Source organism: Lonchura striata, chromosome 1 (genome assembly GCF_046129695.1).
Source record: "Lonchura striata isolate bLonStr1 chromosome 1, bLonStr1.mat, whole genome shotgun sequence".
Lineage (NCBI taxonomy): Eukaryota > Metazoa > Chordata > Aves > Passeriformes > Estrildidae > Lonchura > Lonchura striata.
In genome coordinates this window covers 74,877,338-74,904,839 of record NC_134603.1, presented here as the reverse complement: position 1 = coordinate 74,904,839, position 27,502 = coordinate 74,877,338, and the positions used below count along the sequence as shown (strand labels likewise).

The window sequence follows — 27,502 nt, the reverse complement described above, 5'->3', positions numbered from 1 at the left end:
AAAGGTAGAAAACAGTTTTTTATTTCTACTTAATTTCTTTTAATGAAGCCACCAAGCTGTCTCCTTACCTATACAGGGCATGGAATGTATTGAGGAAAGAACATTTACCCCAGTGCCTTTTGTAGGGAAGATGTTCAAATCTGATCCACAAGATCCATAGGATTTTTTTTTTGTTTTTTTTTAGGAAACTGTCCTTAAGGGACTACTGTCTTTGAAAGACTACAAATACTGCTGCCACATTGGCACACCAAAGGTCAAGTTCAATTTGAACTTAAATTAAAGTTTCCTTTAAATTATCAGAAAGGATAAGCAGTTATCAGCAGGATAAGCATCAAAGCAGTGTATGAAGTTGAGAGGAAAAAGCAGGTGCCCTTTTTACCTCTGCCAGTGCAACAGAATTGCCTCAGGGCTGGATAGCGGTAATTACACATTAGCCTTTGTCTTTCAGGCACCAGATGGTGCCATGAGAGCTGCTGTTAGGAGCTCAAAGTCCCAAGCTGGAAAAATGGTGAAGCAAATAGACTGAAAGAAGAATTGGACATTACTTTTTCCTCCAAATGAACAGGAAGAAGTTGCATGTGACATTATACGTTATTGCGTAAAGGAATAATTGTGTTTGACGGGGCAGGCAGTGCTCCACACCTGTGGCGCAGCATGGTTCATGTTACTCATGTGGCTGCCTCGGGAACAGCAGGTGTGGATGTGTGTGCACTCGGGGTGATCCATCAGCAGCCCATGCTCAGTCTTGAGTATTCAAGAATCAACTTGCTGGGGAAAATTTCTGCTGAAAGTTTTGGGGTTTTTTTGCAAGAGAAGAACACCTGAATGATTCACATCCTTTATTTCTGTAAACATGTCCATAAATCATTTTTAGACAAAAAATAAATGGATACAGTTTTATCTGAGGGAAAGCCTTGTACAGCATATTAGGCTGAAAAACCCCAAACAAGCTTCTTGCAAGTTGGCTGAAGTTGTGATATACCTCAGGAAATTGTGTATGTTTGAGATGGGTCTTAATGTGATCTGGAGGAATGAAAATGGAGTAAGTGTCTCTTCATTCTAGCTATGGACCTATATTCTGTAGTTCTCCTGTACAAATGGGATCTTCCTTATGTGAACATGAGGTGTGGATGTAACTCCTACAAGAAGAGACTATCATGGAATCATGTGTATATCTGAAAATATACACAGAAGTTCTGAAGGTCACATTGTGTCTCTCTGGAGATGAAAGGGAGCTGAAAATGTGACCAAAACAATGCCATGCTGGTGCTCTCTTAACAAGATCTATGTTCAGAGATAAACACGTTGCCAGAATTGAGCTGTGCTCATTTTATAAGTAAGCAGCTAGAATTATGACGAAATTACAGTAATGTCTTCAAAATAAAGACAAGTTGGTATGTGAAACAACAATGAAATTGTAGGAAGAGTGGTTCATGAGCAATGGGAGAAAAGTGACGTCATGTGAATGCTGTCCTGGGATTTGAATGGTTTTAACTGCATTGCTGCATGTGCCAAAGTGCTGCAGCCCTCAATAAGCGCTTTTGTCATGGTCATCCAGTTACTACAGCATTTTCCCTTTCTAATATGTTTTTCCCTGGGTGAAGAGATGTAGTGTATAAATAAGAGTCTTGCCCTCCCTTAGAGTTTACACCCATACAAATAAAACCAGATCTACTGCCTGTGCTAAGCAGGGGGGCAAGTTCTGGGTAACTTGCTTGGAGGAGGAGCAGAAGCACATAGCTCCTGCAGCTTGCAATATTTTCCACTGCACACATGAAAATGATATGGAGCTCTGAGGACTCAAAATTAATTTCCTTAGAGGTGTAGAAATCTTTGTTCCTGCCTGCAGAATGAAGTATTTGCTGCATCGTGGGTTAGAGGTAGTATGTGTGGCAAGCAGAAAGTGCTGCAGCCCTCAACGAGATGGTGATTTATGACTTCTTTGAAGAGAAATTTGCTTATTTTTAAGGCCAAGTCTTTTTGACCAGCCAAGTAAAAGCTTGGAGGAAGCTAATACAGAGCTGCCAGTGTAGGAAGGCATTTCTACTGCAACATTTATTTGGAGTAAAGCCTAAGTAACTTTTTGTGTTTTCTACTTCCTAGTGTTCAGGAGTGTTGAAGAGCCACCAGCTTCAGCAAAACTGTCTTGTAAGGCTGGGTGTTTTGGTAGTCATGAACGAGATGCTTCTCAGTTGTTTTGCCACTGAGATTAGTGATAATGGACTGTTGTGTTTGTTTTTTGGAGAGTAAAAATACAATTTTGGCTAAAGCAGTATGAATAATTAGTAACATGCTTGAAAACATTCACCTTTTTTGAAATGACATTTCTGAGAGTAATTCAGTAGGGATGAGCACCCCTCCAGGTGGCCATGTTGGAGCATTTTTCCTAGAGGAGGTCTGTGCTGAAGAAGCAATCATTCATTCTTGTGTTTTTGTCACATTCATATCAGCTGAAATATAGCACGTGCTCTTTCTTACTGATGAGGCTTTCCCAAATTCTCTTCTAATTGTTCTACACTAAGTAGCCAAAAATGCTTCTTCTTGCACAATTCCATACTTCAGCCTTTGTGGGAAAGGGGTTTTTTTTCCAGTCAGTTTATTTTACCTAAGAGTTCTTAAAAAATCCCAAGAAAGCAAGACAAAAACCACCACCCAAACAGAACAAATAGCTGGTTTGTTTGTTTGTTGTTTATTGCCAGCATAATAATATGAGGAGTGACTTTATTACTAGTGTGAAAAGTAGTAAAAGATACTGTGTGGGTATAGGCAGTGGAAGGTATTTATATTTCTTTTATACCTGCATTCTTTTGTGCCATAAAAATCTGATTATGAGCATGTGCAATTAAATCTGTTTTAAAAGAACTGTGTGAAGCAGTCATGGAAAATTCCCAGTTTGAGCTTCTGCAGGCCTGCTATGAAGCCCATTTGCTTTGAGTTTTGTTTGGCTTATTACTTCTGCTTTTAGGGATTTGGGTTTTTGTTTATTTGAGGTGTTTTGGTTTTGTTTTGTTTTTAATTTAAGAATAAGCACGGTTCTGGGCAGGGAAGAATCAGTAATACTGCATTTTGAGTACTTACTTACTTTTTAATTTAGGCACTTTTTAACTTAGGCACACTGACAATTTGACTTGAAATTATTGCACAGTCAGCTTCTTTATAGATAATTTAAAGCATCATCCTTGTGATGGAAAGCTTGCAAAGCCCTCCGAGGTCTCACAGACTGGGGAACTGCACTGCACTGTGGGAAGCAGGTGTTGATGGAATTGTCTGGGCTGACGATTACATAGTAGTTGCTGATCTAATTCAAAAGTTTATAGAGTAGTTGGTTGGTGTAATTCATTGCAAAGTAAAATGAATTTCCATGTAAACATTCATGCTGCTGAGTAGACACACTTTTAGAGGTAACTGAAGAGAAAAGTCATGTTTCCCTGGGCTTTAGGGTCAATGAAGGTTGCTTGTGAGGACCTTCTGTCCGGTGTGTTGTTGGCTCATAGCTTCCAGCATACCTTTTGGGTGGCAGGGTGAGGGAGGAAGCTGGGACATGCAGAGCAGGGATGCATAAATCTACTTGAGCAGTTACCTTGTAGGAGAAAATAGTGGTTTTTTCAAGCTTAAAGTTGCTTCATGATCTATGTGTGTTGTCTATCTGTTGCCTGATAGCAGTGTCTCTCTACAAATATCTGTAAGGAGGAAGGCCTAGACTGGATATGAGCAAAAATTTTTCCACCAAGAGTGTTGTCAAGCTTTGGATCAGGATGCCAAGGGAGGTGATGGAATCACCATACCTGGAGGTATTTGAAATATGTGCAGACATTGATAAGAATGGGCCAGGAGACCAGCTCCTTTTAAACGCCTTTATTTAAGTGACCAGCTCTGGGTGGGGGCTGGAGGGGTCGCGCACACCGCCTCTGCTCCCTTTGGCGACGCAGAGGAGGAGGTAGTCAGTTTTGCTGTGCAGCAGAACTGGGTCTTCCGTCCTCATGGGCGTGCCTGGGAAGACACCTCTTGGCTCGTTGGCTAGGGTTTTTGCTCTCAGTTGGTTCTACTTAAGTTATGTTGACGTTTTAAATGTTGCTTGTAGGGCTGGTAGGATAGAGGGACTCCTCGTTGATCATTAGAGTCGATTAGTTGTTCAAATTTTAGGTTGGCTCGTCGTCTTCAGGGCTTTTCTCAGAGTTTTTGAGCACTGTTCTTAATTTGCATATTCCCGGAGGTGCCCTGGTCACCATTTTGTGGAGCAGCGGAGGCAATACCCGGTGGTCACAACAGGGAGGGCAGGTACAGTGAAGGGGCACAACATGGAGAGATATAAGGGAGACATCAGTGGGGTTTAACAAGTAATAACAGTTTGATTAACATATTTAACTTTAAATTCCTTAACTTCCTTAAGTTAATGAACTTACTCATAACAGACATGACACTTAGGGATGTGCTTGAGTGATCAATGATCTTAGACATCTTTCCCAACCTAAATGATTCTGTGATTTTATGTTGGTCTGTGGGTAGTCTGAGGTATTGGATGATGTGTACTGAAATATGACTACTTCATGAAGACAAGATGTGTAGAATGGAAAAAGGAGCTTGCTCTTGGCTATGGTCTTTCCAAGTCTGGCTAGCAGCTCGATCCCCCTGCCTGTTTGGTTCATGCTGAGCTCACCACAAAGATACTTCTGTTTCATATGCAAATAGTGTGTCACACCTACATCTCTGCTGTCATTTCATTACTTTCACCAGTCTAAAACTCTACTGAATTTCAGTTTTGAATATCATAGATTCATAGAATATTTTGGTCTGGAATGCACCTTTAAAAACCATTTAGTTCCAATCCTCCTCTGTATGGGCCCTCTCATTCCCTGGGCAGAGAGACCTTCCCCTAGACCAGGTTGTTCAAAGTTCCATCCAGGCTGTACTTTGAACACTTCCAGGCGGGGAGTGTCCACAGGTTCTCTGGGCAACCTCACAGTAAAGAGCTTTTTCTGTATATTTAATGTAAACTTACCCTCTCTCAGTTTAGAGCCGTTTTTCCTTGTGCTTATGCTACATGCTCTTCCAAAAAGTCTTCCTCCAGCTTTCTTCTAGGCCTGCTTTAGGTACTGAAAAAACATAATAAGGTCTCCCTGGAGCCTTCTCCTCTCTAGCCTAACAACCCCAACTCTGTCTTTGTAGGAGAGGTGCTCCACATCCCCAGGCATCCTCATGGCCTTTCTTTGTCTCACATATCTCTGTCTCAAACCAGCTGTGTTCTTGCCAGCTTGTTCCTCTGGTCTCATATCAGTTTTTCTAATATTGGGAAGCACAGCTTTCCACAGCTTGCACTTGCAGGCTCTTCCAGGCTGGGAAAAATGTGACTGTCAGTGACAGCAAGCAGGTATTTGTGTAAAGGAAATGGGATCTCCTTCCTGGTTGAGTTTGGCATCTCAACCCAAGTAGGTCACATCAGTTAGTAAAGAGTGTGATCTTTTTCAGACCTGATCCTGGAGAAAGGGGGTGGGGGGGAAAATTCTGTCTCTCTGCTGCAACAATGCTTCACTGCTTGCTTGAGCTAATGCCCTTGGCTAATGGGAAGGGTTTAGTTGTAAGGGGTTCCCACTTTGATAGATGATTGGTGTGTCGCTGGGAGATTACAGTGTATAGTCAAAATTACTTGACTGAGGAGGTACTTTGCTAACTGACAAGCATGTAGCTGTTCAACCCTGGTTTAATAATGCTTTTGCACACTGGATGTAGTAAACTAGAAGAGAGTCTGAACCCAGATGTATTTCCTTACTCCTGGTTATCTCTGAGATGAATGCCTATTTTGTCAGGGGATAATGCTTTAAATCACTTCTCTTTGGTTAAGCTCTTCTAATGCTTTGTGTTTTAGTTTTGGATTAAATCTTCAACAACCTGTTGTACAGTAAAACATGCATGTGTGCAAAAAGATAATTACAGAAGCAACTTCTTTGTGTTTCTGCTTCTCCTGCTCCTGCTATAAGTACTAGGTTGAGGTAGTAATTTTTCCTTTTGACAATTACCAGCTCTTTTAAACATGCATTGAAGAAAGAAAAAAAAAAACACCAGAGTCATACAGTAGGTGTCTGTGCTTGTCATGGAAACAAGGATGCAGAATGGGAATGCATCAAATCTCTAGGTGTGCCTGCAAATGAGGAAACGTGACACACCTTTCTGCTGAAAGGTGGAATGCAGATTTTAAGCTTCTTTGGAAAAGATACTACAAGCCATGAGGAAGGGTGTGTCACTGCACATCCAAGGAAGCTGTGAGCTGCCTTGGGGGTTTGTCCATAGATGTGAGATGGAACAACATGCAATTACATGTTCTGTCCAGTGTATGATGTACAAGTGTCTATGACAGGAGGAGAGAAGGTTTGCTCATATAAAATACATAAAATACTCTATTTCTAGGTTTCCTGCTAAAGGTGTTCCCTTCTGACAATTCAGTAGTGAATGAACTGCAAAGGATTTTTTTTTTAATGTAATATGTAGGAAAAATGCCAGTGAAAGCAATAATGACTTGCCATAATGACTCCTCTGACTTGCCCTGTAGATGTTTCATTTTCTAGTTGCACAAGTGCAGAAGAATCTAAACAGATACCCTAATAAGGGTAGCAGTACTGCAGGGAAATGTATCTGGTCAGGGAGAAGTGGAGTAAGCAAAAAAAAAAATATTGCTTTTCAGAGGGTTGTGACCCTGGGCAGCTGAATATAATGAAAGCAGTGTTTCAGGCTGCCTTTTTACCTTGCAACTGCTGCATACCATTGGTATTCATCAGCAGTGGCTAGGCTCTGCAGTGGGGAGCATTGCAAAGCATCACCTTGTTTCTGAGAAGTTTAAAGTTGATAAAATGCAAAAGTGTTCAAAGTACATGCAGGAAATGCTGTCTTTTATTTGAACTTCATGGATTTCTAACTTTACCCACTATATATACATTATTGCTAAATGTTCCTTCAACATGGATCCCAAACTCTTTTATACACCTTCTGCCTGTGTTACAGTGGTGTGAAATGCCACCTGTGCAGCCTGCTTTGGTGTCAGGTGTCCTCTGGGAAAGCAGAGATTAGCCCTGATTGACAGTCTTCTGCTTATACTGTGCAACAGCTGAGGAGACTGGGCTAGGAATAAATTTCTCTTCCACTGTTGCCAACTAATTTTCCTTGTGCTGTGTGTTGGCAAAGTGAATTAGGTGTTTTCAACTCCCTGCTGCAATTTATTTTTCTTTAAAAACATATCAATATAGGTTTGAGAAGTAACTCATAATCAGTTATTTCATATTTACTGACACCTTTGTGTTTGTTTTATGGTTGGTAGGTTAGATCCTGTTTATAAACTATTTACAAACAATGAGTTTTGAATAGAATAACAAGTTATTTAAGTTTTAGACTTCTATCCTTTGCAGTTTGTCACATTGTCTTCATATTTCATGAGAAAATTGAAAAACATCAAAAGACAACAGTGATCAAATCTTATGTTTTACATCTTTGTTCATGGCTGAGTTCTAAAATTTGTTGGGAGTCTTTTCTGAGTTCCTGACCTGGGAAACAGGAGAAGAAGGTAATCATTGGAGAAGGAGGTAATGGGAAGAGCTAGCAGTTCTCGTGTCTACTCCAGGCCCAAGAGAAGTGTCCACCAAAGTCTCAGGGAGTGTTTTCTCCTAGGCATCTCAAAATACTTATCAAGGTACACAGGACAAAAAAAAAAAAAAAGATTATATAGGAAAGTGAAAGTAAGGACACTCTTCAGGATTGTAGACAGGTGCAATAATTTCAGAGAGTCCTCTTAGTATCCTTTTTTTCAGATGCTGGGAATGTGAATTAATTCTTAAATAACTGGAAAGTGGAATAAACTTTTTCTTTTTAATGTGTGTGTAGACTTGTGTGTCTCTTCACAGGTGTGCTGGGGAGTCTAGCCGAGGGTCACCCTCCAGCTCTTTTCCACCACTCCCTCTCTTCTGAAAATAGAGAAAACCTAATTAAACAGTGTTACCCAGACTACTCTTTTGCTTAGGTACTTAGTTCTGTTCTGTTGACTAAAGTTCCCATAACTCTCCAGCAAAGAGTCGTTTCCTTTTCTGTGTAGAAGTACAATACCCATTAGTTAGTGTGTTGTGAATGCTTTCGTATACTACTGGGATTTAATTAAAGCACTGTTGCCTGCTTGCTTTTTTTTTTTTAAGATGTGCATTCATTGCTACATGCAAGGCAGTGAGCTTCAGAAAATCAGAGGGCAAAAGGCATCAGATACTATGCACCATAAGAAGTGCACATGTCCTGAGCTGCAAAATCTTTCCCCCAGTGAGACTGGTCATGTTCTGTGTGAGGAGCCAGGCTGAGCTCGGGCAGTGCTCAGCAAGCCAAGCAATGTACCTCTGCATCCCCCAGGCTCCCAGTAAGCATACAGTGTGCTTGCCAGCCCTTCTGCCTCGGGTGCGTGGGAACCAGCCAGTGCTCTGCCCTCTAATGATGAAGTGTGCCATTACGTTTTGCTTAATTGGTTATGTTTTCATCAGGTGATCTCCAAACAAGCAATCTGGAATTGCTCAGTGATTATTGTGGTTGGCAGTGTAGAAATTAGTGTGGGAAGTTGCTAATATTAGCCTTCCAACTTATTAGGACTTTAGTGGTGGTGTTGTCTCTTTCAGTGTTTATCCAAATTGCAAAGGCAAGGAGGGAGAGCATGGAAGGACACCATGTTGCCTGCCATTCACTGGGACACCCATGCTCTGGCAAAGGTGTCATACCATTTTCCAAATCTGCTTCTAGAAGCAAGGTATCACAGGTGGGCTTCAGGCATAGAGGAGTATGATTCCTTTCCTCCTTACTACCTGGATTTTTAGTATTTTTTAGATTTAATTTTTAAGGATTATTAGGTCCTGGGAATGTAGTACTGGCTCCCCAGCACCTCAAGTTGTTTAATAACGCATGTTGGACCCATTCTGTATGATGCTGAAAGCTTGATAACGTCTGCCCAAGCTTCCCAAATGCGCCTCAGTGCTGCTGCTACCCACTTGCTGCAGGCCAGAAATCCATGTTTTTCCAGCTAGATGTAGCCATGATGTGTTTAATCTTCAGCAGGCTTCCCTGGGCTCCAGTTCCAGCCTTTGAGCTGTGGTGTGCTGCCTTGTGCCCACCCTGAGGGACCGCACATGTATGGGGCAGGCTGCTGGGCTGCCCAAGTGTCTCATCTGTTGAAGCTGGTGTTGTGAAGACGTGCTTGTCCTGAATCCAGGATAGTGGCCCTGAGTTCTAACAGAGCATATATACAGCATGGAGCAGGGGCTGCTGGTGAAAACTGCTCTGTGAGTCACTATGGCTTGTAGCAATGGAGGACCTGAGCTCCAACTAAGGGCTGAGCAGCCCAAACCTCTCAACTGCTTGTGGTCAAAGTGTAGCTGGGATTTGTTCCTCAGTGAGGGGTCAGACAGGCTTGAGAAAAGCAAGGCTGGAATGCTTGTTGAAAAGGCTATTGTACTGGTGCAACAATACATCCTAATTTACCTACTGTTTTTCATCTGTTTCTCCTTATTCTATAGATGTTTACCAATATACAGGATCCTATGGACATCTGAAGGACATCATAGGTGGGCAAAATTAGCAAAGAGCTCTGGAGTTTGTGAGGCAAACCCCATATAGCTTGCCAAAATTTGATTTAAAAAACAGAAAAAAGCCCCAAAAAACAAACACCCCCCCCAAAAAAAAACCCCAAAAACAAAAACAAAAACCCCAAAAACCCCACCAAACAACAACAAAAAACACTCCCAAAAAAACCAAACAAAATAACATAAACAATTAAAAATCAATATAAAACCCACCCAGAAAATCTCCAAACTGAAGCATGAGCTAGCCAAGTAAAAAAATAATTAAGTATAAAATACCTACTTCTAATACTTGTGATGTAGCAATCATATTGTGAGAGCAAAGTTGCCAAGTGAAATGCAGCATACTAAATCATCAATTGTAATTGATTCCCTCAATGTGAGGGGATCAATGCAACTTAGCAAAAGAACTTATGACCTGACATTTAAAATTCTCCAATTTTCAGTAATCAGTGTTTCTATTAATAAAAGAATGAAAGAACTGTGGTCCATTATTCTCTTTTCTCACTCCTTTTCACACTTACTTTCTTAGCCTTGGAATGAAGTCTTGCTAAGTCTTATGGCACCAAAGTGTGATCTCTGTCTCTACAAAATCCTGAGTTTTAATTTCAAGCAAATATGGACCTTTGAAGAAGAAAGGGGGGAAAGTACCCCAAACTACTTACAAAGAATGTGGGCTGGGTGGGTCAGTTTCTTTTTGTCTTATGGCTCTGATCTTACAGGCTTTTTTTTTACAACAGTTAAGTCTGGAAATACTTTCCTTGCTAGCCCATCCCTCCTGGAATGCATAAAAATTGTTCACGTGTAAACTGATATTTTTGACTTTCAGAGAGACATAAACAAAATATAAAAAAATTACGTTAATGTTTTCAGACCTCTAAAAGGATAATGAAAACTGACAATATGGAATATAAAACTAAATTGTAACCTTTTGTACTTTGATGATAGTAAATTGAAAAGTGAAAGTGGTAGTGTTAGTCTTGGGAATAATTTGTAAGTATGCTTGTTACCTTGCACAGTCTGCTGTTTAGTATGGATTCATTTTTTCACACCAGAATCCCACTTGATTCTTTGATAAACGTATGCTTTCCTGGAATTGCCTGCTTCTTTGGCATGAGAAGAGAAAAAAAGAAAAAGGCAACACTGAGCTTCCTAGAAGCCAGGAATAATCCTTACCTTGCTAAATGCAATTCCTCCTGCTTGCTTTTAGGTGCAACACTGGCATTGTATCAGTGATGCTTCTTGATGTAAGAAGACTTTGACTAATACTACCAGAATAAAAAGAGATAGCTGACAAAGACTATTCAAAGGTAGGAGATGTATATAGATCAGAAATTTCATCTGCTTTGCCAATTCAAATCAGGCTGAATCGTTATAATGCCCTTCTAGACAAGGCATATCCATGCTTGTGTAGCACAACTAGCATCTGTAGAAAAGCTAGTACTACTGTGGAGTTGTTTTGTACTGGATTATCTTCAAAAATTTCCATATCTAGGTACACAGAAATCAGTGTTAAGAACTGAACAGTGCTTGATTAATGAACCATAGGAAAAGTCTAATGTCTAATGAAAATAAATGGTAAGTGCTTCTCTTTGGAACAAATGTGCCAAAATGAATGTTTTTTCTTTTCCAACTTAATAATTTTTGAAGTACTCAATTAAGATGTTCCTCCTCAACAGGATGTTTTGAAATAAGACTGAACATGTATATTTGCAAGCAGAAGTTTGCATTTTGGAAACAAGAGTCTCCTTGGGCTTTATAGACAGTCAATGAGAAGCATTTCTCAAGTTCACTCTAGAACTAAACCTTGATTCAGAATGGTTGGTCCCTCCCATGACCTGTGGCTGGTGCTCATGAGTTGGCTTGCCTGGCCTTTGCTTTGTGTCCAGACAGGAGAGGCAAGAGGAAGGTGAAAAAATTGCTTGGTGTTTTGCAAAACTTAAGAAAAGTGGTTTTGAGACCACCTGTGCAGATGACTTTTGTGTTTTTAAGGGCAAAGTTTCTGAAGAAGAGCAAAGCTGTGTGACTGAGCCCCAGCAAAGAAGGCAAAGAAGAAATTTCTACTATTGCTTTGCCATTGGTTTTTGAAACCCCAGTCCCAAGAGAGCAAGCTTAAGCAAGGAATGAGAAGAGAGTGCTAGCATGACTTCTTACATGTGTGGATTTAAAAATCCTCCCCCTTGATGTGCATTTATAAGCATGTCATGTAGCATAAGCAAAACTTATTCCAAGCTGGCAGCTTTTTGACTGGAGACTGCCAGGCCCAAGCAGGCATGGTGGATTAGCTACAGGCATTTTGGCAGGCTGTTCTCCTTTTCCCTGAGTCACTGGTAGAGCTGCACAGAAGTGTAAGAGCTGACTAGATGATGTGGCAAAGAGTATGTAAGCAGAAGCTAGTGGTGATTGAAATTGTGTTGTTTGGGCAGTCATGCCGGGACAACTACTCCTTCTGGATGCATTGCTGTAGGCTTGGGTGAATGATTCTTAGTGGAGTCTCTCTTCCCCTGATGCTTTCTTGTGCACTGCCCTTCCTTGGTTCTGCATTCCTGAAAATACCTGTTGGAATTTTTGTGTTTGTCTTTGTTGTTAGTTGTTTTGTTCATGTTTTCACATTTGTGGTCATGACTGCAATTAATTTAAAAAATGAGTTTCTGAAAAAAAATATGAATGTTTGACAAAACTGTGCCATCATCAAAGACAGAACCGTAACTTATATTGAATTTTTTTGACAGAGTTAGGTCTTGTTTGGTTCTCAGGATAAATTTTAAGGGGGTTTTTAAGTGTATTGTATATTCCTCTTCAAGAACTCAAATCAGGGGAGAGAATACATGCTACTTCTAAGATGACCATGAATATACCAGGATGTCTGTCACTTGCCTGGCCATTGCTACCCCCTGCCCCCATGTAGACCTGGAGAGAAAGATGTGCAGTCACCCTGAGCTCCTTTGCCCATGTGTGCCCTACATCTCATTGCTGTCATCAGTAGCTGTCTCCTCTTCCTTCTCCGCACCCACGTGCTTTCTTTTTGGATTACTTATCTTCCTTACTGAGTTTTAACAGATCAAAATCCTGTATCCTCATTCCAAGCTAAGGTAGAGGGGTGAGAGTGGTGGAGGCAGTGCCATAAGCCAGGCAAGTCTGTGATACATGATCCTGATGATGTAAAGTGGGACTTGAAATTGTAGATCCAGTAGGTAGAGAAAAGTTGCTGTATGTGTTTCCCTGTTTCATTTTTGCAGTTCTGTTCATGGTCAGTTGCCAGGTAGTACTTAGAGCAATGATTTTTAATTTCAGAATTAACCAATTATGCCATTGTCTTGACTGCCCAGAAACTGTTATTTCTTTACTTTACATTTGCAGGCATGAGAACAAGCTGTTGCCTGCTAGCAGCCAGTCTAACTTGACCAAAATCGATAATGGCAGTAGGCTTTCCAAACTCCTGCAATGTCATGTTTTTGCAGCCGTGATGCTGGGGTGTCAGTTAGGCAGTCTTAAAAGTGAAAAACTTGTCAAAGCAAGTTTGCTGAATCTCTCATGAAAGTCATAACTCAGACTGTACCAATGCCAGTAACTCTTCCAAAGAGACTTGATAGTGTCTTCCTGCTGGATTTGCTTTTGATAAAGTTGCTGCTTCCTAGCCATGCAGAAATCTGTTGTCCTTAAGAGCTGACAACCTTGAGCTTCAGAAGCTCTAGCATAGAAGTTCAATTGCTTTTTGATGGAGTTGTCTTTTGGCTTTTGAGTGAGGTCTATTAGTGATGGGTGTCTTCACACTCAGCAGCAGAAGATGAGGAGGAACATGTTTGTCCACTTGTATATATTGAGAGTAATGTCTGTGTGCTGTTTGTGTTGGGCATAATTGAAAGATAAAATTTTTTTTGCAGTTATTTTTTGGGATTTTTAAATGTATATAGAAAATACTATCTTATATGAAGCGGTGGGCTTTTAAGAAGTGCTGGTGCCTTCAAAGGACTGAGGAAGGTACAAATTTATTCTGGTTTCCTTTCAAGTCAGTAATAATATATGTTTTAATCCAGTTTCTTGTTTTTAAAGTAGTATACCATCACTAGCTCTGTGCTATCTCCAGTTACTGAAACAGGAGGAGATGGAGCCTTTTCAAGGTTAGTCAGCAGCTGTTGCACAGACCTCAGGAGCAGGAGAGTTGGTGCTTTGATCTGATGTGGGGGACTGACAGGCAACAGAAACATTTCATTTTCAAGGATGTTTTGCTCTGCAGGAAACTAACCCTCCTGAACTGGCCTTATATCCCATAGAAACATCTTCATGGCTTTGTTCTGCTTTAAAACAGGAAAGAAAATAGTATTGTATAAGAGACAGAACAAAATTTGTTGAGGGGAAGGTGTTAGTATTTTACCCTGTAGTGTTTTCTGAGGAAATTGTGAATACTACTGTAAGGATTTAAAAGTAATTTTACCCTATTAAGCTGGATTAAGTATATGCCTGGATTTATGTAAATAATCAGTTCATGAAGTTGAGTTTAAAGAACTGCATTTTAGATTGCCTTTTCAAATAAATTTAAAAAGTTGTACTTTCTCTCACTATGTACAGGGTTCAACTAGTCCTGCTCTGTAACTCTGTCCATCCCTTTCCACCCTGTCATCCTTGAATAAATACTGATGATTCCTTACTGTTGGCAGAGAGGGGTAGCTTGGCTGTTGATTGGTGGCACTGTCCTGGAGCAATTTCTGGAGTGTTCATTTATTTCCCTTTTGTACATTGTGTGACAGTAGTAGCCACAGACCTTTATAGTAGGTCCCACATCCAGATACCACTGATGACCAGCTCTTTTGGAAGCCTTTTGTTGATGGAAAGCAGCACCAGGGAAGCCAGGCAGTGCAAAGGAGGGCATCTAGACCAACATTCTGAATTAAAGAGCAATACATCAGACAAATGGCCATTACTACTTGTTTCCCTGACTTAGATACGGAAGAACAGGTCCGGTTTTCTACTCAAGAAGCTGAATGGTTCATATGTGAATTGAAGTCAGTGAAGGATATTCAGCTTCCAGTGAACTTTCCACTGAGTAATCTGGCCAGGCACTTCATGTGTTTTTGGGTACCTAAATGTAACTGTTTTCAGTAGCCAAAACCAACAGGGAAGGGTGAGTTTTCAGCACAATAACTGACTATTTATTTGAAATTAGGAAAGTTGTGGTCTTTTTCTTGATGACTTCTTTATTTTTGTGTTCACTCCTTAATTGTCACCAGTTTGTGATTTAGGAAAGAAAGGAATTAAGATAAATGTGGTTGTGGTTATCTTTTGCATTAAAAAGCTATGAGCTGATTGACCCAGTTAATAACATCTCTTCCTGTCTCTCAGACTTTGTATTTGGAGCCAAGCTACTGAGGTGAATAAACAAAAAGTTCTCTAAATACATATTGACTATTGTTCCTTTCATTTTGCCAAGCCTCAATAGTGACATGCTTTTTGAATGCAGATGCAGCATTACCTACATTCATAGCTTTTAATTTAAAGCAATTTTAATGGTTTTGAATCTACTGCCTTGATGTATTGACTGGATTTCACATTATAAGGTATGAATGAGTAGCATTTTGAGATGAGAACACAGTTGTTATACAGTATCTGCTTTTTCATATGTAGACATATATATTATATATATGCATATAAAATGTAATTAAGGTGCAGTAATTGTATTCAGCAGACAGCATGGATGCATATAAAATCTAACTTGTTAATTAGAGTCTTGCAATGAATGCTCCACCATTTTACTTGATTGAGATAAAGTACTTTATTAATTTTGTTATTTTAACCATATATATCCAACAGAAAGTAAAAAAAAGAGTGTATTTTTGTCATCTCCAAGTACAGAATACTGAGAAAGACAAGAAGTAGTGTTTGCATTTTCACCATCAAAATCTGTGAGGTTGAAGGACCCAGGGCTTCTCCAGGTGGTCTTGCAGCTGTGAGATTTGCAAAGCTGTTTCCTTTCAGTTTTGCCGTCAGGAGAAATTTATTTGCTATGGAAATGATGGCATATGGCTGTTCTTGTACAAACACTATTCCAAGTATTTTTGCAACCTTACTTCATTGAAATAAAAACCACTGGGCTGTAGTTAGTGTGCCATGGCTTTCTTTGCCCTCTTACCACAGAAGGCTGGCTGTCAGGGAGCTCTGGAATAACCCAAGACACCCTGCGAAAGAGGCTGAGGTCAATGTAGTCATGATGTGCATTGAGAGGATTCCTTCCTCAGATGGGTCCTGTCTGCCAAATCTTGTCCATAAATTAAGCACTGGTGATGATTTTGTCACCAGTGCATGGGTAATGCACTGCAGAGGGATGGCAGCTGGATCATTGTCTGTAGTTTTCATAGTTAGTGAGGTATCTCTTGCCAAGATCTTTTTGTTTTGCCCCCACCCAGAGGGGAAGGCCCATGGACAGACACTCCATTGTAGAGCTACCTTGCCAGGGAACACATTTTATTTGCATTCCAGATGTCTGGCTTTGTGAACTGCATTGCTCCAGCCTCCTTTGAATAGCAGCTTGTCATGGTCTGACACTGGCACTAATGCCAACGCCCCCATGAAAATGCAATCTCTCAATTGAATGCTGTGAAATGCGATTGAGAACAGAGCAAAGCAAGCCCAAGCTTAATAACAGGGGAAAAAAACTTTATTAAGCTACTACTACTAGACTACTATAAAAGGAAAAAGAAGGAAAAGAAAACCCACACAAAATTCAAAATGAAAACCTTCCAAAGCATTCTTCCTCCCTCCCACCACCCAACTGCAACAAACAGTGAGACACAACCTGGATCCCAATATGGTTTCCACCCTCCAGACAATTGATACTCAGTCCATTGAGGGAGAGAGGAGCCCCTCCTGTGCCACAGACCCCCAAGAAACACAGCTGTCACATTCTGTGTTTCCATGTCACACATGGCACCGCCCGGAGAAGAAAGTTTGCCATGGTGACCCTCTCCTTTCCATGCACAGTGCTCTCACCACCAATGCATGGATGGACAGACTGCTTTTAGGATTTTTCCTTTCAAGGATGCCTTGCCAAGAGGGGAAAAAAACAACAGTTTTTCATTGTTTGGGACCACAGTCCCCCCCATTTTCCCCTGGGGCCGAGGGTCCAAGAACAGAGATCTTCTCTTCTTCTTCTCTGAAGACGGGGGGCACCACCACAAACCTCCCTAACTTTTGTCTGTTTGCTCCACTTCTGTCTTTTCCCAGCTGAAGCATGGGCTCTTTGGCTCACCGGCATCCTCCTAAAATACAGTCTCTCTTGGAGGAAAAGATCAGTTCAGTCTGTGCCTACCAAGAAAAAAAAAAAGCCACTTCATCATCTCCTCCCACCTAGAATTTATTCTTCCAGCATCCCAGGGTCCAAGCTGTCTCTTCCTCTCTTTCAAACCAAAGAGGAGAAAAATTTCACAAAGCTTTAATTTCTCAAGGAAGGGTTAAAAGTCCCGTCTCCCAAGGATGGCTTTCTGCCCGGATTTCTCCGGCTCTCAGGGGCAGCTGGGTACCTTGCAGCACCCCCTGCCCCCCGCTCTTCTCCTTCTCCATGGTGAAACTGCTGACAAAACTGCTGCTGTCTCTTTCTCTTTCTCTTTCTCTTTCTCTTTCTCTGTCTCTGTCTCTGTCTCTGTCTCTTTCTCTGTCTCTGTCTCTGTTTCTCTCTCTCTCTCTCTCTCTCTCTCTCTCTCTCTCTCTCTCTAAATAGACTCGGGGGTGGGGGGGTGCAGGGGGGGGAGACGGAGACATCCCAGATTTTCTCCACCCTTCCATCTGCAGGGGGGTTCCAGTCCCCTCCACCCTTGGGCCTACCTCAGTCAGGCCATGGGCCTTCCCCTCCCCCACCCAGCCACGGGCCGGGCAGGGGAGAGGCTGCACTGCACGCTGACCGGAACCAAAGAGAGTGAGTTCTCCTGGAAATTCTGCTTTTAACCCCTTTGTGTTCTCAGAGGCGTGTCCACCTTCAATTGGTCAATATCCAAATTGACCTCTTCCTTCCGAGAAAAATTCTTTTTCTGTGTCAAACCACGACACAACTATTCACCCCTAACAATGTACATATGTTTAAATCAACCCCTTTCCCTGCTTTAAAAAGCTGTAGCCCAACAAAGTGCAGGTCCCTTCTTTTCCCCTTCATAGCCAGAAAAAAAAAATTGTAGCATTAGCTATTTAATTTCAACGTGGAAAACATTCTCCTCCTTCTGCGAGGCTATTTTGAATGCTGAGGTTTTTGCAAATTTTGTTGTGGCTTAATGTTTACAAGCTTTGCATTGCTCTTGAAAGCATGAACTTCACATTATTTGAGCTTCTGAGATGCTGGTAAATAATAAACCAGTGGAATAACAGGGTTTTGATTGAAGAACATTTGAAGAACTTGACTGCATTTTGGCATATAGGTTTTTTTGCTCTTTATGTGTGCATTTTGGTGGATTGAGTTTACGTAGAAGGTGATGGTGGAGACTGACCAGGACAGACCTTTAGTGCCCAGCAGCAGGCTGGCAAAAGTATTTCTGGGATGGGAGGTTAGGCTGGGACCAAATTCTCTTTGCTGCTTGGAATGACAGTAGTACATGCATCTGCTTCTCAAGCCATCAAGCCTCTTGAGCCTGATGGTGACACCATCATTAAATCCCTTGAAATCTGTGAACCAAACTGTGACTGTTTGCTGTGGGCAAAAGCTTTGCTGTGCCTTGCTCCTGTGGAGTTACTAGGTCAAGGCAGAAAAGACCAGTGAAGTAAAAATTTTCTAAGTGCTGGACAACTTTTAGCCCTTTCATTTTATGCCACAGTAATCCCACTAATAATAAAAAATCATCCAAATGTGGAACAGTGGTTGTTTGATTGAGTGGGATAGTTTAAAGAGTTGAGGATTCTTTCTTCTGGTGCCCTGTGTTAAGTGAGGAGTATATAATCTCATGAGGTTTCTATAGACATTTCTGTTGAACATTTCAGTAAAGTTGCCTGCAAGTTGGTGGAGGTGATCCTACCTCTCTTCCCAGCCCTGGTGAGTTGTGAGCTGGTGTAGAAAATTGCTGCCTCTCCAGGACAGTTTGGGTGAATGTAGACAGAGATCTCTCAAGGCTGCTCTTGGATAATGAGGTTTATTGGGGATGCAGGAAGGTCCTGCTTCGTGCTCCCAGACGCAGCACGTGGCAGGGCTTGAGAGGGTGGGGGAGGGGAGAGACAAAAGGATGCTCAAGGAGAGGGGAAGTTCCAAGAGAAGGGAGGGAATTCCAAGAGACCGTGTGGCCCCTCGAAGCCCCTTTTTCAAAGAGCTTCAAGGTGGGCTGGAACAAGGCTCGGGCCAATGGGGTTACAGGCACTTGATGTTTTAGGGGAGGGACAGAGGTGTGGGGTGAACCATACATTTTTGGGGGGTGAGATGGAACAGTCCACTTGACCCCAGGACCCATCCGTAGGCAGGGGCGTTGTCTGGCTAGCTGGGAGAACTGTTCTCATCCTAGCTGTATTATTTATGGATAATAATATTTATCTATCTTCCGCCACAAGCTGGAGTGCTGTGTCCAGCTGTGTTCTTCCCAGTGCTGGAGGAACATGGATATAGTGGATGGGGTCCAACAAAGGACCAGAAAGATCATGAAGGGTCTCTCTCCTAGGACTACAGGCTGAGAGAGCTGGGATTCTTAAGTCTGGATAAGGTTCAGGGGGAGTTTCACCAGTGTATGTAAATACCTGGAGGGAAGATAAAAGAGGAGGGGCCTCTTCTTGGTGATGCTCAGTGACAGGCTCAGAGGCAGTGGGCACAGGCTGAAACACAGGAGGCTCACACTGAACTTCAGAAAACACTTTGTTCTGTGGGAGTGACTGAATGGTTTCACAGCCAGTTCTGTGTGAGCCTACTTGAGCCCTTGGGCTAGAGGCTCACCAGGGGTCCCTGTCAGTTTCAGCCTTCCCTGATGCAGGAATGAAGTGAAGTGGCTGAGGACATGCAGGAATCCCAGTGAAAGCTCAGCTCACCTTGCTTTCATTGTATGGCATGGTGTAGCATTGGGTGCATCATGACATCATCTGTCTTGCTGTGCACTCATGCTTACGGCTTTTAGACCTATTTCATGGTGAATTAAGTGGGCTCTGCATCACCCAGCCCCACAGGGCAGCTGCAAGCCTCAGGTTTTCACTCTCAGGCATTCCTGGGGACAGTGAGCTGATGGCAGCACCTGCATTAATGTGAAAAAAACCTCTTTGTCTCTACATGGTGGTTATGGTCCTAGTACCAAATATGTGGCCTTCAAGTTATTATCGCTCCTGTGTCTGTACCTGAGGGACACAGGACATTTCTGTTTGCTGGCTCTGGTGCAGAGGTAGCAGAGGAAGTGCAGGAGCAAAGCCCTCACATCAGCCTTCCTTCCTCTGGGAAGTGCAGGGTGAGAGGTACCCTTGAACCAGTCAGCATTGGGATGTTTGTGGTGTTCAAGAGAATAAAAACAGAGCAGTGCCCTCAGTTTTCTGAAGACCAGAGTCTGATGCAGACTGAGAAAAGTGGGTGGAAGTGTTCCAACTGCTGTTGCTGGATTTTGAATTTAATGTTGAAGTCTTATCTGTTGCTTTTACCACTTCTGGGGAGGTGTCTCCCCACTGTTTCCCTGTGTCCTGCTCCCCCCCTACCCACCCCAGGAACTGGTGCTCTCCTTTCTGCTTCCATCTGCCTTAACCCTGCACTTCAGAGTTTATGAACATTGCATTTGAACTGATTCAGAATTGCTGTGTATCTAGAAACCATCTGACTTGAGGTTTTGGAAATAAAAGGGCAAATGCCCCACAAGCATTAGCAGCACTGAAAATGAAAAGCAGTTTGTGAAAAGATGCAGTGATAAAAAATAAAGAGGGATGCTCTTGCCTCGTCCTCTGTGTCCAGGTGAGCTCTTCCCATTTAGGGAAACCAAGCAGCAAGAGTTTTTAAATTCTCCATTTTGTCTCAGTGCTGCCATTGTCCCATCATAGAAAGAAGAATAACATTGATTCAACATTGTCTAAAAGCATATGTAACATATGTAATGTGGCTGAAGTCCATGGTAAGCTCATGGGCCACTCATCTTAAATAGGCAGCAGAATAAAAATCTGTATTTGTCTTGATTATTAGTCAGGGCTGCACCCCCTCCACCTTAAAAAGACTTTATGTCTGGTGTCTCTATGAAAACTCAGGAAAGCCTTTGGATGCTAGCAGGCAAAATTATATTAATTGGTTTTTTCTATGATTGTACACACAAACCTTATGATTATTAGTGTATATCCCAGCACTTTCCTATCACTCCTTTACTTTTTCTTTAGGAGGATATTTGATTGTTCTGGTGAAAAAAAAATCTCTGTTCTCTGAAAGCTACTAAAATACTGTTGCCCTGATATGGAGCCAGATGTTTGAAGAGAACAGGAGTGTAGTTTTGGTTGGAAGTCAGGCCATGGGTCACTGCTGCTAAGTGTTTTAATGCCAGCTAAAGTCTTCTATGCAGGAGCAACTTGAGTGGCTATTGCTTATGGGATAGCTTTTACTTCAGCTGCAGCATCAGCTGTGGTCCTCCTCCCTTGTTTTCAGTGTTAGATATTTCTGTTTTCTAAATGATGAACCTGCACTACCAGACAGGTGGTAGATGGAGCATTAAGCTCTACCTGCTCTACTAGACTGGCTTAGGTGTCTTGCTCATAGCATCTCCAATGCCTCCATAGCAAATATCAGTTCTTTGTAACCTTGCTTGCTACTAGTTGGTCTTTTTTTTTTTTAATTCTTGCATTGTTGTGCAGCCAAAGAGGAGAACCATATAAAGGGAAGTAGTTTAGAAAAAGGTGAAATATGGAAGTGCTGGGAGTGTCTGAGTGAGGTTGAAAATAAACAGGTGGGGAACCAGCTGGCTTTGGGGCGGATCTTCTAAACTGTGTGTAAATTCAAACACTGTTCTGTAATTTTACATGTGCTAGCATGAGGCACATGACTCAGAGAATCAGAGGATTGGCTCCAGCTGCTCTTGCCGGCATTTAGGAACTTGTGAAATAAAAAAAGCACTTCAGTGCAGTTCTCCCATGATTACTGATCAAGTAGAAACCAACATATAATTGCTAAGAGATTATTTTACTTTCTTTCACTTGCTTATTTGGATTTTTCTTTCTTTTTCTCTCCTATTCCTTGAGAAGTATTTCCAGAGAAAAATAGTGAGTAGAATTAGTTTTTCAGTTTTTCTGTTATGTCATCTATAACTCTGTTTGTTTGGTTTTTTTTTTTTTGTTGCAGGGGTCTCGGGTCTGGCTGCGAGAAAATAATCAGCATTATCCCAGCACTGTTCATTCCTGTGCAGAAGGAGTTGTTGTATTCAAGACAGACTATGGTCAGGTATGGACATTGCTCCTCTGTGTTTTATCTTTCTCACAACTCTGTAAAAAATAAGCTTTCACAGAATCACAGAGTGGGTCAGGTTGGAAGGGACCACAGTGGGTTGTCTTGTTCAACCTCCCTGCTCAAGCAGGGTCATCCTAGAGCATGTGGCACAGGATTGTCTCCAGGTGGTTCTTGAATATCTCCAGTGAGGGAGACTCTACAACCTCTCTGGGCAGTCTGTTCCAGTGCTTAGTCACTCTTTACCTGCAGTAAAACGTTTTAACTTCTGTTTAGGTGGAACTTCCTGTGCATCAGTTTCTGCTGGTGACTTATATTCCTGTTGTTTAGCACTATCAAGCAGAGCCTAGCTCCATCCTCCTGACATCCTCCCTTCAGATATTTATACATATTAATGAGGTCATTTCATAGTTACCTCTTCTTGAGGTTGAATAGGCCCAACTTCCTCAGCCTTTCTTAAGACTGTGAATAAAAGAGATTGTCCAGACTCTTTACCAAGAAGTCTCAGCTGGATCTGCTCCAGAAGCTCCTTATCTCTTGTACTCTGAACTCCAGAACTGTACACAATACTCCAGATGTGGCCTCACAAGGGCCTCACCAGGGCAGGATCACCTCCCTTGACCTGCTGGCAATGTTCTTCTTAATATATCCCAAGATACCATTGGCCTTCTTAGCCATAAGGATGCACTGTTGGCCACTAGGATCCACAGGTTCTTCTATGCAGCACCCTGCAGTTGCCTTTGTTGAATTTCAGAAGGTTCTTCTCTGCCCAGCTCTCCAGTGTGTCCAGGTTCCTCTGAAAAGCTGCACAACCTGAAGTATCGACCTCTCCTCTCAGCTTTGTGTCAGGAGTGAACTTGATGAGAAGGGACTCTATTCCCTCATCCAATCCACCAATGAACAAATTATATAACACTGGGCACAGTATAGAACCCTCGGGGACACCATGAGTGACAGACAGACCTCCAACCTGACTATGTACCACTGATCACAATCTTCTGGGATCTGCCACTCAACCAGTTCCAAACCCATTCTGCTGTCCACTCAACCAACATAACACTTCTTGAGTTTGCCTATGAGGATTTAGTGAGAGACAGTGTCAGAAGCCTTTCTCATGTCAAGGCAGAAAATATCCACTGCCCTCCCTTCATCCAGCCAGGTAGTTGTTTCAGCACAGAAGGCAATCAGTCTGGTCAAGCATGAGTTACTTTTAGTGAACCCATGCTGACTACTCCTGATCATCTTCCTGTCTCCTTTGTGGGTCAAGATGGCCTACAGAATGAGGCTCTCCATCACCTATCCAGGGACTGAGGTGAGTCTGCCTGGCTGGTAGTTTCCTGTGTCCTCCTTCTTGCTCGTTTTGAAGACTGGGGTGATGTTTGCTTTCTTCCAGCCCTCAGGCAGCTCTCCTGATCTCCATAAACTTCCAAAGGTGGTTGTGAGCAGCCTTGCTGTGGTGTTGACCAGCTCTCTCAGCAGTCCACGGATGCATCCTGTTGGGGCCCATGGACTTGTGAATGTCAAGTTTGCTTAGGTGTTCTCTGACCAAATCCTCCTTGGCTAAGGGTAGGTCTTCCTCCTGATGTTCATTTACCCTTGTCTCCAGAGGTCCCTGAGGGCTGATCTTGTCAGTGAAGATTGATGCAAAGAAGGCATTCAGCAACTCTGGCTTCTCTGTGTCCTCTGTTACAAGGGTCCCCCCTCCATTTATTAATGGGCCCACATTATCTTTTGGTTTCTTCTAGTTACTGATGTTTTTGAATAAGTTCTTTTTATTATCTTTTACATGCTTGGCTACATTTAATTCTAGGTGGTCTTGGCCTTTCTAGTCTCATTTCTGCTTATCCTGATCACTTTTCTAAATTTGCTCTAAGGGGCTTGACCTTACTTTCATATCCTGTGAACTTTTTTTGCTTACACTTGAGCAATGACAGTTCTTTATTTGTTCACAGAGGTTTCTTGTGCCCTTGGCCTGACCTGTTTTTCACTGGTTTGTATTTTTCTTGAGCCTGAAGGAAGTGAGCCTTGATTATTGATGAACTACCCTGGATCCCTCTTCCCTGCAAGGCCTGCTCTCATGGAATTCTTCCAAGAATATCCCTAAAGAGGCCAAAGTTAGCTATCTGAAGTCCGTGGTGATAATCTTGCTCACGGCACTGCCATCTCTTTGTTCAATACTGAGCCCTTCAATTTCAAGGCCACTCTAGCCAAGACTGCACCCAACCTTCATCTCCAGTAAGGCCTTCCTTGTTGGTTACTGTGAGGTCAAGCAGCACAACATTTCTTGTAGGATCCTCCAGTATCTCTGGCAGGAAGTTGTCATTAGTGATTTCCAGGAACCTTCTGGCTTGTTTGCTGTATAGCTTTCCAGCAGATGTCAGGGTAGTTAAAGCTCCTGCCATGTGACTTTGAGGCTGCTGTAATGGCTCACCCACCTCCTCCTCCCAGTCAAGCAGCCTGGAGCAAACACTTGGTGTGTCACTTGCCCTTTTATCCTGAACCATAAGCTCCTGACTTGTTCATCATCCACCCCGAGACAGAGCTCAATACATTCCAACTATTGCATCACTGAGAGGGCAACCCCACTACCATGCCTTCCTGGTCTGTCTCTCCTTAACATTCTCTGAACATTCCTTCGTAGGAATGTTCTGCTGTTGGAACTATCCCACCACATCTCCATAATCACAATAAGATTTGAAGTCTTGCTGACAAAGGTGAGTCACATCTTTGCCAGCTGTGCATTTTCTCCTTGTGTGGAGGGCATAGTGGAAAGCTAAAAGGTTTGTGAATAAAATATTTGTTTTGTATGACCTGAATGTGCAACTTTCGGAAAGAACTTAATAGTTCTTTCTGTTACCTCTCCAGTAAGTTGCTATGATTGTATCTGACAAAGCTGAAGTAATGCTGCTGAGTGTGAGAGCCTTGTTCCACATAGGTTGGTGATTATGTAGTTTACTGGAGAAAGGTTATATTCCCTTACGGTAACAGAAAGTTGGGGCTGGCACATGGCCAAAAATTAAAAGCATGTCTTTCAGAGACAGAGAACCCTTGCTTTTATACATGCCTTTTTCCAGGCAGGAAAGGAACCAGACAGAATTGCAGAGTGGCTTTTGATGGGCAAAATGTAATTACTGATGATTAAATTGCTGCTGTGCTGGCACTGTGGGATGAAAATGATGGAGAAACCACATCAGTGAAGAATGGAAGAGCTGTGCATGTCATCTGTCTGGATTTTTGTAAAGCCTTTGACACAGAACCCTGCAACATCCTTCCCTCTAAACTGGAGAGATAGGGATTGGATGGAGGAACTGTTTGGTGGATGAGGAATTGGTTGGATGTTTGCATCCAGACAGTGGTGGTCAAGAGCTGAATTGGTGACAAGGGTGTCCCTTGGAGTTCTGGACTGGGACCAGAACTGTTTAATGCCTTTGTTAACAGCATTGGCAGTTTGATAGAGCACAGCCTCAGCAAGTTTGCAGATGACACCAATCTGAGTGCTGCAGCTGACAAGCCTGAAGGATGGAATGCCATCCAGAGGGACCTGGACAAGCTTGAGAAGTGGGCACATGCACATACTTCATGAAGTTCTATGAGGCCAAGTAGAAGGTCTATGCATTTGGGTTAGGGCATTCCCTGGTATCCATACCAGGGGGAGATTGAGAACAGCCCTGTCAAGAGGGATTTCAGGGTACTGGTGCATGAAAAGCTAGACAGAAGCTGGCAGTATGTTGACAGCCCAGGAGACAAACTGTATCTTGGGTTGTATCAAAAACAGTGTTGCCAGTAGGTCAAGGGAGGGAATTCTGCCCCTCCACTCTCGTGAAACCTCACCTGAAGTGCCATATCCAACTCTGAGACCCCTAGCAATGTAAGGTCATCGACCTGTTAGAGCCACGGAGGAAGGCCACGGACATGATCATAGGGGTGGAACACCTCTCTTATGAGGTCAGGCTGAGAAACTTGAGGTTGTTCAGCATGGAGAAGAGAAGGCTCCAGGGGGACCTTATAGCACCTTCCAGTACCAGAAGGGGGCCTATGAGAAAGCTGGGGACAAACCTTGTAGCAGGGCCTTTTGCAGCAGGACAAGGGGTAGTTGTTTTAAATTAAAAGAGGGTAGATTTAGATAAGATTACAAAATTTTTTGTTTTAAGGGTTGTGAGACTCTAGAACATATTGCCCAGAGAAGCTGTGGATACCTAGAAGTCTTAAAGGTCAGGTTGAATGGGGTTTTGAGCAACATGGTCTAGCGGAAGGTATTCTCCCTTGCAGCAGGGACGTTGGATTAGATGACCTTTACAGATCTCTTCCAATCCAAGACATTCTATGATTCTGTCATCCTTTTCTCTTGTACCAAGTTATTGGTGACCCAGACACCAGGTGGGGGAAGACATGCACAAAATTAGACTGAGAAGAACAACTACCTCTGGGTACAAAGCCTCCTCTCAGAGAAAGAAGAAAGCCACCTATGTGCTGGTGTGTTCCCTGTGGGCTGCATGTAAAACCTTTAAGGTTCTCAGATTTGGGACGTTTCATATTTTGACTTCTTATTGAAATTTGAAGTCCAGTTAAGTGGAAAGACTGAAACTGTCTCCTCTGTTGGCTTTCTCAAGCTAAAATAAGAAGGCACCATCACATTAAAGCATCACCATTACAATTAAGCTGCAGTGTAGAAAGGCTGCTGTGTGTGTTGTTATGCTAACATCCTCCAGGAAATGCCATCTTAAACACAAGCCCTCTCCAGCTGCCAGTATGAGTGACCCACATGTTTACATGGGAGACTACCTGTAATTTTCACAGGATTTTGTAATTGGTTGTGTAGCCATAAAGAGCCTGACTTTTAAGAAGTCTTTTGAGCTGCAAAATCTTTATACTTAAGGGAGCCACAGATGTCACTGTAAAAGGGACAGCTTGCTTTGGTGCCCTAGAAAAGAAAGGCAGAGCTACTCCTGACATCCGCTGGCAGATATATTGCTTGTTAATGGTGTTCTATGTGCGTGTTGTGTGTGATGTTACTGCCTTTCCATGGTGTCCATAACGTGAGCTGAAACTTAAGGTAATATGGAAAAAGTCTCAAGTCTTAACCATGATGTCATCCAATTGACTAAGTTTGCTTAGAAAACCCTGGTGTTATAAACATCACTGGGCAAAAAATGCCTCTTTTGTTTGGGTTTGCCTGTGTTAAAATCAGGTGGTGCAAAATGGGAAGGACATAGGGATCGGCCTTCAGACCTGTAATGTGGCATTCCACCTCCTCAGCAGGTCTGAGCTGGCTGCTGCACAGCCAAAGACATAGTAACAATTCACTGCATTTGATAACTTCAGTCATTTTCAGGGCTCATGGTTTCAGGAGTGACTTCGTGTGTAACAGGACTGTGCCAGCTGACATTGGTCAATTATTATCTTTTCTCCCATTGCTTTTCCTGATGTACTTTTAGACAATCCCGCCCTTGCTGTTTGGTTACCTATGGGATGCAGAAGGTTGCAAGCAGGTGAAATGGAACTGAGATAATGCTTGACTATTACTTCTGACTGTTTGGCAATTCCTGCAATGCTTAGTATCACTTTG

General features: G+C 42.4%; 1 protein-coding gene across 1 annotated transcript in view; it reads left to right on the top strand.

Moving 5' to 3' along the window:
* The window catches only part of MYO10 (myosin X), a 183,565-nt gene that overhangs the window by 15,898 nt on the left and 140,165 nt on the right, over positions 1-27,502 (top strand). The window contains exon 2 of the mRNA XM_021546725.3: positions 21,835-21,933. Within this exon, the coding sequence (XP_021402400.1) occupies positions 21,835-21,933 (99 nt within the window). The remainder of the gene's footprint in view (positions 1-21,834; positions 21,934-27,502) is intronic.